The 11,504-nt window shown below is 48.2% G+C and overlaps 1 protein-coding gene across 1 annotated transcript in view; it reads right to left on the reverse strand.

The window, feature by feature from the left end:
• SMARCA1 (SNF2 related chromatin remodeling ATPase 1) overlaps nucleotides 1-8,811 on the reverse strand; it is a 65,393-nt gene extending 56,582 nt beyond the window's left edge. The window contains exons 1-2 of the mRNA XM_075259486.1: nucleotides 8,509-8,811; nucleotides 3,939-4,031 (exon numbers count right to left, since the gene is read on the reverse strand). Of these exons, the coding sequence (XP_075115587.1) occupies nucleotides 3,939-4,031; nucleotides 8,509-8,583 (168 nt within the window). The 5' untranslated portion in view covers nucleotides 8,584-8,811. The remainder of the gene's footprint in view (nucleotides 1-3,938; nucleotides 4,032-8,508) is intronic.
• Between the last annotated feature and the right edge of the window lie 2,693 nt (nucleotides 8,812-11,504).

An 11,504-nucleotide genomic window follows, 5' to 3' on the forward strand; every position in this document is an offset into this window, starting at 1 on the left:
TGTTCTCCTCTCCGCATGAAAAATACAGAGAGAAAAGTCCTACAAGCAGCAGCTTTCTGCATTGGTCATGTGGAAACCACACGGACCCCATTACTATAAGACACAATTAATGAGACTTAGGGTGCATTCACACAGAGTAACGTTGGCGTTTTTTGTGCTTATTTTGGCACATAGCACCGCGTTAACGCCGTTTAACGCGACCGCAAAATAGCGCAGCGCAAACGCGGCGCTATGTGCCAAAATAAGCACAAAAAACGCCAACGTTACTCTGTGTGAATGCACCCTTTCTGTGTCCAGGCTTCAGTCGGTGAGCACAATAACCTGACTCTGCCCAGAGGGGCACTTATTTGCCCAGGACTCCTTTCACCTGGCGACAGTAGTTTATGGACCTGACGGTGCCCAAGGTACAGCCATAGGGGGTATTAGAAGCCTCCTATGACATGAGGCCTTACAAGGGCGTTTCTTGGTGTGTTTATTTTTAATTACTTTAGGTAGACGAGTTATCCACCAAATAGGATCATCAGCATCTGATCAGTGAGGGTCCAACACCTAGACCCCGCACCAATGAGATGGTCCGGCTGCTTCCGGGCACTAGTAGTTCTGCTGCTTTTCCAGCTACAGCTGCAGTACCCCAGCACCACCACTGTGCAATGGGCAGCGCTGTTTCTACTCCTGACCCCAGCGGCCAGATCAGCTGATCAGCGCAGGGTCTCTGTCTGTCAAACCCCCACCAATCAGATACTGAAGACCCCATTGAGAATGGGAGACCTCCTTTAATACCTGACTACATATCTGTCTCATATGACAATCCTCTAGCAATAGACATGTATAAATAAACTAAGCTTTATACATTGGAGAAGCTCAAACAACAGACAGCGCAATATTTCATACTGTTAATTACATTTTTGGTTCGATGTTTGTACGGGATTATGATCTTTTATTACTTTTTGGCAGGTGCAGCGACAGTTTCCTCATCTGCCGAGCCAATAAAAGAGGATATACTGTACGATATTACTTTAAGACTAGATTCAGACAGGTGTATTCAGTCCACGGAGTCCAGACTATAGATTATCTGATACGGCAAAGTCACTGCCTCGCTGCCAGACTACGCTCCTGTAATGAAAGCATGGCGACAGGTCAGGAGTCATATAGAGAGGCCATAGATAACCCCTTCCAAATTAGGGAATAAACACCCAAATCATACTCAGATTACCAGAGCGGGGCCTACTAAAGGGAGTTCCAGGGCTATGAATTGATGACCTGGCACCCCTGAGGATCAGCAGTTTCACAGACCACAACATTTAGGCCCGGTTCATATCTACATTTGGACCATTCTGTTCCTGTAGTCTATGGGGTGGATGGGTTTCCTTAGGTAATCACTTCTTTATGCAGATTGGGTTCCATTCGGGAAGGTCCCCAAACGTAAACCAAGATGTGGAGGTGTGAACAGGGCCTTAGGTGAGCACAGCATCATGCACTTATAGCAGCCCAACAGAGAGGAAACACACGGCCTATTTTCCAGTAACATTTTCCTCTGCATTTTTTTTTATTTCCCTATTAAATCTACAGGGAGACGCTTCTGAATCTGCAGAGAAAATGATCACGATGTCACGATTTCCAAAAATGTGTGGATGAGTTGAAACGAACACTCCTTGAATACACTTTGCAGGTACTGTAAGATACGGCTTTAGCTTTTTTTTTTCTTTTTTTAACCCCTTTCTCCCCCACCGCACTTCCACAGCTTGGGGTCTATATCTAATACGCAGCTTCCACCCCCTCCACCCACTGCATTTGCACAACTTGGGGTCTTAGCCTGACAAATCCAATACAGATAGCTGGTCCCTGTAAAGGTACAGTCGCACACAGGATTTTGCTGCAGATTTGGGGACAGATTCCACTCCCTGAATTTGCCTCCCATTGTTTTCAATAGGAGGCAGAGATCATAAAAGGATTCTGAAAAATCAGCGCCCTGCTCGATGCTGCCATAGAATCCAAGACTCAAGACTCCCTGCCAATTAGACCCATTCATCCGTCAATGCCTGCATTGGCATTCCGTTGCTGCTATCTGCTGGGTGAACATACCCCAAAGAGAAAAAAAATGCGCTTCTGACCTGTGGGGACATGAGCACTGAGGACAACCTTACCTCCTATTCCTTTAAAGGGATTCTACCACTAAATCGCTTTTTTTGTACTTCAGACGTCTGAATAGCCTTTAGAAAGTCTATTCGTCTCTTACCTTTAGACGTGGTCTCCGCAGTGCCGTTTCTTAGAAATACCGGTTTTAAGCAGTATGCAAATGAACTCTCCGCAGCAATGGGGGTGGGCCTCAGCGCTCAAACGCCAATGGGGGTGTCCACACTGCTGCCAGAGAGGTCTCTCCAGCAACACTTCCATCTTCAGCTGCAACCCCGCCTCTTCTGTCTTCTGTCTCGGACCAACCTCCGACGCCTACGCAGTACGCTTCTGTACTGAACTACAAGAGCAAGAGCGGCCATTTTTGGGAAGCCATTCTTGCTCTTGTAGTTCAATACAGGAGCGTACTGCGCAGGTGTCGGAGGTTGGACCGACATGGAAGACAGAAGAGGCGGGGTTGCAGCCAAAGATGGAGGCGTTGCTGGAGAGAGTTCTCTGGCAGCAGTGGGGACGCCCCCATCGCCATTTGAGCACTGGGATCTGCCTCCATTGCCGCGGAGAACTCATTAGCATACCAGTAAAAACCGGGCTTTCTAAAGAACGGCACCGCGGAGACCACGTCTAGAGGTAGGAGACGAATAGACTTTCTAAAGGCGACTCCGACGTCTGAAGCAGAAAAAAAAAAGCGATTTGGTGGTAGAATCCCTTTAATACATAAAAATCATCGGTAGAGAAATAGAACGGTAGGAACAGACATCTTCCTATTCTGCCATATACATACATACATACTGTACATACATAGATACATACATACCTAGTCAAGGGGCATCTACACTTTATTGCGCAATACAATCAGCCTTTCATTTAGACAAGGACATATTAGCCGCCTTGGACCTGCCGCATTCTTCCAAGACGTCAATTTCATTTCTCACATTACATATAGCTCGGGTATTGAATAATTTGTAGGAATCAGTGGCGACCATATAAAATAACAATGTAGTAATAAACTCACAACACACATTGTCGCAACATCTTTATTGGCACACAGTGTAAAACTCTGCAGCACCTTCTCCCCGTATCCTCTAGCTTGTCACTAGTTTAGATAAGAGGCACGTATGAGACCACTGAAAATCAAACCCAAATTTTGAATCTATATGGAAACCCCAAACCCTGATCAAATGGACAGGGAGACTCTTTAGCCGGGCACTTTTGTACGCAGTATTTTTCAGTGGTGTTATCCATGTCGACCCCTTTCACCTTCCTCCACGACGTCAGCTCCTTGCATTACGTTCTTCATTCCCCATTACAAGTCTACTTCTCCGATCTGAGCATGTGTTTGCAACGTCCCATTAGACTTAAGTACAAATTCTGGACCATTTCATATATTTATTGCTATGTGTAGAGTTAGGCCAAGTTCAGATCTGCCTTAGAGGATAAAGACCCCATGACGGTCACACAGCGGAATTCCTCAAACATCAATGGGGTCCGTCGGGCACCGCAGATAACGGATCAGGCGCTGCTGCCAGTCTGAGACTTGACCACTGCAGATATGAACAGCGCCTTATACCCTTCAATGCTACAGTCGGGGGATGAGGTTATTAGACTTGTTTGTGAATGTGGTGACATACACGGACACGAGTCTCTGAGAAAGAGCGGGCGCTGACAATCTCCTCACTTACTTTCTCACTAACTTTCCTGGTAACATCCTGTCAGTAAAATTGGTGCTTCCTGCTATTGTGTGCCTTTACGCCTGTACCCGGGGGCGCGCTCACTGCCCGTTATCCTGACGACGACGCAAGGCTTACCATCTTTTCTTCATACTCGGGATCCACTTCCTTTTCGGGACGCTGAGCTTTAGGTGGAAGCTTCAGTTGAAAGGGAGGATCGGGATCGCTTTTCTAGGACAGAATAAAGGGGACAAATAATTACACACATGACAATGACAAAAAACAAACAAAAAAGAGCAGTGGGGGAAATTAAATTAACCCTTCCATAACCAGACCAAAAAAAAATTGGCTTAAAGGGATTATCCAGGGTAACCTGTTTCTTGCAAGGAGGCTGAAGAAAGTGTAAAAAAAAAAAAAAAAAGTTAAAGAGGACCGTTCATGGATTTGGGCACATGTGGTATTATATACCGCTGGAAAGCCGACAGTGCACTGAATTCAGCCCACTGTCGGCTTTCCTGATCTGTGCCCCAGGTGAAGAGCTATTGGTGCCGGTACTGCAGCACCGTACTGTGCTGTACTATGTGAGCGGGGAGGAACGCCCCCTCCCTTCCTGACAATACTCGTCTATGGATGAGCACTCTGAGCGGAGGGAGGGGGCGTTCCTCTCCGCTCACACTGTACAGTGCTATAGGCGCTGCTGGGCAGAAGGACGTTCCTGACAAACTGTCAGGAACGCCCTTCTGACTGTGAAGAGCTACGGTACCGGCACCGATAGCTCTTCACCCGGGGCACAGATCGGGAAAGCCAACAGTGCGCTGAATTCAGTGCACTGTCGGCTTTCCAGTGGTATATAACACCGCATGTGCCCAAATCCATGAAAGGTCCTCTTTAAACAAAAACCACAACATACTCACCTGTCCCTGGTATCTCAATAGACAGTCAAGTCCTGCCGCTCTGGGGTCCTGTTTTGGCAGAAGTCCCCGCCGCACATGACCGCTGAGGCCAATCAGCAGCCTAAGGAAAGGAATCGGGAAGTCAGAGGTTGGCCTCAGCAGTCATGTGCCATGAGGAATTACGACAAGACAAGACCCCGGAGCACCAAGGACAGGTGAGTATGGGTTGTTTTTTTCCCCACCTTCCCCAGCAAACTTACAAAAAAATCTCCCATTGCTGGGACCTCACCCACCATGACTACACATGTGCCGTGTCCTCGGTCTAAACGATGGCATGGTCGTGCATGCATGCTGCTCCTCTAACCAAAAACTCTGTACTCAGTGACAATGCAACCACACTATAAACTGGGGGCCTGGTACACCAATGTCAGGGGGAGGGGCAGTTCTTGAACCTTCTGCAATGCTATACTTCTCCCCTATTCTATGTGAGATTGTTATGGTGGGGCGCAACCTCTTTAATACTTAACATGTCGTTTACCATTGCATTGCCAATTTTAGGATGTTCATGGTCTGGTCATTTGGAACATGCAAATTCACATTTTGAAGGCAAATGAGCGAGGCCGGCCATCTTGGACCTTAGCTCTTTGAACAAACAGGTTGGGGCAGGAGATACCTTGGCAGACTTATTCAAGGATATCGTCCTGTATTGTATATAGACCTGGGTGCGCAGGTCATTAAACTATGACGTCAAAGGAGATAACGAAAAACATGTAAACTGTGGTCAGAAATTCCAAAAAAAAAGAAAAAAAAACAACCTAAGGGCCTGTGCACACGATGTTACGCGGCACTCATTCTGACACGTAAACTCGTGTTAGAGTCAGCGCTTCAAAACAGAGTCCCATTGACTTCAATGGGTTCCGTCTTACGCACGCTACACATTGAAATCAATGGGAGGCTTTATAACCCATTGATTTCATATTATGGTATTCCCATAACTCTTGTTCTGCAGCCTGCAGGGCTCTGTACTCTCTTCACTTCCTGGATTTCTCAGCACATTGGTGGGCGGGGTTTCACTTGCTCTGCTATTTCTTATATTTGCAGTCAGTAATGAGGGATTGGTTGTAAATGCATTACCACAGTATACAGATGATATGGAAACTGATACAGCAGAGCTGGATTTGAGTCAGCTTGTATTACATACAGAGGTAACGGACTCCTTATCTCAGCCCTTATCAGCCAAATGCAATTAAACCGGCTGATAAGTGGAAAAGCTGAAGATAGACAGCAGAGTAATCCAGGAGCTCTCACCTCCCCCCTCCACTATCTGAGGAGCTCTGTTACTTGTCAGCCCCTCCCTTTCCCCCCTGAGAGCAGGCAGCTACTGTCACTTGGGAAATGAGCAGATAAGCCCAGTGGCCATAGAAACACAGTGTCAACAATGAAGTGAATAAATTAAGATGGCGGCCAAACAAAGCAGTTTTGATAAAGCAATGTATTTAGGAAAAGTCTTAAATCCACATAAACCAGCAGTATAGATAGGATGCTAAAGATGGGACAACCCCTTTAATGAATGTATTTTGGTAAAAAAAAAAAAATTAAAAAAAAATTATACATACTCACAGTGGTACCAATAAAAAGTGCAACTTGCCGCGCAAATAAAGAGCCCTGACATATCTTAGTCAACAGTACAGTAAAAAAGTTATAGGCGTCAGTATACGGCGACCATAGGAAAGTCATTCATTCTCAAAAAAAAGAAGAAGTTTTAGTTCGAAAAGCTGCAAAATGTAATTAAAACTAAAAAAAAACATCATAATGAAATTAACAAGCCATGAAAAATTTGCAGTGGATTCCACAACAAAAAATCTGCCATGTAAATGACATCATCATAACGTAGCGGAGAGGTAGAGAAGGTCTGAGAAATACCAATGTGAATACAGCGCTATGGGTGAGAACTTCTAGGATACGTGTACACGACTGTGCGCTCGGTGCAGGTCCACGAAAAGTGGAACAGGTGGCACCTTAATAGCATCAGCTGTCATGGACTCATACACTTAAAGGGGTTTCACGGGCAATAAAGGGTTTTTTTGTTTTGTTTTTTAATGTCTGTTAGTGCTATTAATGGGTTAATAAATGCACCCACATACCTGCAGGAGTGTCTTGGGTGATCTCTGTGAGTCTCTAGGAGCTCCTGGTATCTCCTGCTTTTGTTTACCTGGTTCAGCTTCCTGCTATGAAACTTCCTCACTAACCCCTCAACTTATTCCTCCTTCCTAACTCACTTTCCCTCCCTCACTCCCTACCCCTACACTTTCCTTATTCCCTCCCCCTCCCTGTCTCTCTAGCTATCCCTCCCCTGTCTACCTACTCAGCCCAACCCATATTGTATACTTACCTTCCACGCTTCTTAATCAGAGATGGCTCCTCCTTCTTTACTGATTGTACAGGGTGCGTTCCTCATGCGCTGCACAGAAGAGGTGGCTCATCAGCAGCAGTGTGCAGAGCAGCACTCGGAGCAGGGCACCCTGCACAATCAGTAAAGAAGGAGGAGCCATATCACAGGAAGAAGGGAAGTATGATGAAGTGGATAGGAGGGGGGGATGGTAGTAGTAGTGACAATCCATTTCCGGAAATGGGGAAATGGATCGTCACCAGGGAATCAGGAAATGTCCCTGAGGCGGTCACATCAATTCTTATACGCATATTCACATTGAGGGAATTTTTTTCAGCTAAAGGAAAAAAAAAAAGAAGCCTCGTGATTGATCTGTAAGAAAATTCTAACTTGTGTTTTTCTGCTTCCCATTCTTATCAATGAGGTTTGCAAAAAAAAAAATATATTATTAATTAATAATGATCAACTAGAAGAAAAAAAACAGGATTTTTTTTTTTTTTTAAAGAGGATTCCAACTCAAAAAATCCATCTAAAAAAAAAACCTCAGTGTGAACTTACCTTAAAAAAGTAAATCTGTAAAAGCATGCGAATAATTATACAATAAATGGGTTGTCCAGGCAAAAACAGACAGTCCTCTTACTGCCTAAATAAGCGGGGGACAATGAAGGAAAATTTTTTAAAAAAATCGTATCCTCCCCTCACCCCATTGCTCCGGGGTCCTCCCGCACCTCCCAGCTCCTCTGCTCCGGCGGCTCTTCCAACATTCTGCTGAAGCCACTGATTGGCCTCAGCGGTCACGTGACTGCTGAGGCCAATCAGAGAAGACCTGAACGTCACTACCTATGACATCACTGGTCCTCTTCTTGAGAAGTCACATGACCACTGAGGCCAATCAGAGGCTTCAGCACAACGTTGGAAGAGACCTGCCGGAGCAGAGGAGCCGGGACCCGTGGAACGACAGCGCAGCAACCAGGGGAGGGATTTTTTTGTTGTTTTTTGTTTTTAATTCTTGCCCCAAGCTCATTTTAATATTAAAAGGGTTGTCTATTTTTGCCTGGACAACCCCTTTAATTATGGTAATACAGACTTGTACTGTCAGGGGGGTGTTCCTGTTTCATGCCCCGCCCTCCTGACAGTGAAGGGACATCCATTCATAAACTAATAGGCCCCAGGGGACACCTGCCAAAGTGAGCTGTGAAATGCAACCAATCACAGTGCAGCTCTCATTTGTCCACAGCTGGTTAGAAAATGAAAGCAGACCTGTGATTGGCTGCCGCAGGCGCTTAGTACATGAGGCCACACAGGACATCACTTCAGGGCTTGTCTGGAGATTTTCGCGCCATTTTGCAGCTATCACTAAACTAGCGGGAAGAGCGCAATACAACTGACAGAAGCTAGCGCTGTGCCCTCCCCCCTCCCCGTATACCTCGTCGGTGGCAGTGGCGGTGTCCGCCTCCTCCCGTGAAGTGGAAGGCACTTCCTCGTCTGTAGCCTCCTCCATCGCCGCCGGATCTCCCGGTTCTCGCTTCACTTTACTAAATACGGGAAAAATAAAATAGATTTACAGACTGCCATAAAGTGAAATGCCGTAACGACAGCTCAGGTCTGAGGGACACGCCCACCCCGACGGTGACAGGCAGAGGGCGGGGCCCGGGCGCGCGCTTCCCGCTGCCCCCAAAATTGCGCAGTACGAGGTTGTGATCAAACGACAGCGGGCGGGGGCGTGACGTCACAGGCCGAGGAGCGGCTACACTACAGAGCCTTGTGGAGGCGATGACGACACGTCACGTGGTCGGGAGCGGTCATGTGATCAGACGTATACCGCGCTCACCTGTTCTGTACAGAACCGGGCTGGTGTGCACAGGGGTGTAATATGGCTGCAGTTTAGGAGACTAATGGGGGAGTCATGGCGGCCCCATAGAGAGAGGCCCTAGTCACACAGAGCAAAGACTGGGCTCTAGAGGAGTGACTGGGAGTTCATGGGCCCCCCATACAGTATACTGTCCCCATTACAGGCCCCCCATACAGTATACTGTCCCCATTACAGCCCCTCCCCCCCATACAGTATACTGTCCCCATTACAGCCCCTCCCCCCATACAGTAGACTGTCCCCATTACAGGCCCCCCATACAGTATACTGTCCCCATTACAGGCCCCCATACAGTATACTGTCCCCATTACAGCCCCTCCCCCCCCATACAGTATACTGTCCCCATTACAGCCCCTCCCCCCCATACAGTATACAGACCCCCCCCATACAGTATACTGTCCCCATTACAGCCCCCCCATACAGTATACTGTCCCCATTACAGGCCCCCCCCATACAGTAGACTGTCCCCATTACAGGTCCCCCCCATACAGTATACTGTCCCCATTACAGGCCCCCCCATACAGTATACTGTCCCCATTACAGGCCCCCCATACAGTATACTGTCCCCATTACAGCCCCCCCATACAGTATACTGTCCCCATTACAGGCCCCCATACAGTATACTGTCCCCATTACAGGCCCCCATACAGTATACTGTCCCCATTACAGCCCCCCATACAGTATACTGTCCCCATTACAGGCCCCCATACAGTATACTGTCCCCATTACAGGCCCCCCATACAGTATACTGTCCCCATTACAGGCCCCCATACAGTATACTGTCCCCATTACAGGCCCCCCCCATACAGTATACTGTCCCCATTACAGGTCCCCCCCATACAGTATACTGTCCCCATTACAGGCCCCCCCATACAGTATACTGTCCCCATTACAGGCCCCCCATACAGTATACTGTCCCCATTACAGCCCCCCCATACAGTATACTGTCCCCATTACAGGTCCCCCCCATACAGTATACTGTCCCCATTACAGCCCCCCCCCCATACAGTATACTGTCCCCATTACAGCCCCCCCATACAGTATACTGTCCCCATTACAGGCCCCCATACAGTATACTGTCCCCATTACAGGCCCCCATACAGTATACTGTCCCCATTACAGCCCCCCATACAGTATACTGTCCCCATTACAGGCCCCCATACAGTATACTGTCCCCATTACAGGCCCCCCATACAGTATACTGTCCCCATTACAGGCCCCCCCATACAGTATACTGTCCCCATTACAGGCCCCCCATACAGTATACTGTCCCCATTACAGCCCCCCATACAGTATACTGTCCCCATTACAGGCCCCCCATACAGTATACTGTCCCCATTACAGGCCCCCCATACAGTATACTGTCCCCATTACAGGCCCCCCCATACAGTATACTGTCCCCATTACAGCCCCCCCATACAGTATACTGTCCCCATTACAGGCCCCCCCATACAGTATACTGTCCCCATTACAGGCCCCCCCATACAGTATACTGTCCCCATTACAGCCCCCCCATACAGTATACTGTCCCCATTACAGCCCCCCATACAGTATACTGTCCCCATTACAGGCCCCCATACAGTATACTGTCCCCATTACAGCCCCCCCATACAGTATACTGTCCCCATTACAGGCCCCCCCATACAGTATACTGTCCCCATTACAGGCCCCCCCCCATACAGTATACTGTCCCCATTACAGCCCCCCCATACAGTATACTGTCCCCATTACAGGCCCCCCCATACAGTATACTGTCCCCATTACAGGCCCCCCCCCATACAGTATACTGTCCCCATTACAGCCCCCCCATACAGTATACTGTCCCCATTACAGCCCCCCATACAGTATACTGTCCCCATTACAGGCCCCCATACAGTATACTGTCCCCATTACAGCCCCCCCATACAGTATACTGTCCCCATTACAGCCCCCCATACAGTATACTGTCCCCATTACAGGCCCCCCATACAGTATACTGTCCCCATTACAGGCCCCCCATACAGTATACTGTCCCCATTACAGCCCCTCCCCCCCATACAGTATACTGTCCCCATTACAGCCCCTCCCCCCATACAGTAGACTGTCCCCATTACAGGCCCCCCATACAGTATACTGTCCCCATTACAGGCCCCCATACAGTATACTGTCCCCATTACAGCCCCTCCCCCCCATACAGTATACTGTCCCCATTACAGCCCCTCCCCCCCCATACAGTATACTGTCCCCATTACAGCCCCTCCCCCCCATACAGTATACAGACCCCCCCCATACAGTATACTGTCCCCATTACAGCCCCCCCATACAGTATACTGTCCCCATTACAGGCCCCCCATACAGTATACTGTCCCCATTACAGGCCCCCCCATACAGTATACTGTCCCCATTACAGGTCCCCCCCATACAGTATACTGTCCCCATTACAGGCCCCCCCATACAGTATACTGTCCCCATTACAGGCCCCCCATACAGTATACTGTCCCCATTACAGCCCCCCCATACAGTATACTGTCCCCATTACAGGTCCCCCCCATACAGTATACTGTCCCCATTAC

Source organism: Leptodactylus fuscus, chromosome 11 (assembly GCF_031893055.1).
Source record: "Leptodactylus fuscus isolate aLepFus1 chromosome 11, aLepFus1.hap2, whole genome shotgun sequence".
NCBI lineage: Eukaryota > Metazoa > Chordata > Amphibia > Anura > Leptodactylidae > Leptodactylus > Leptodactylus fuscus.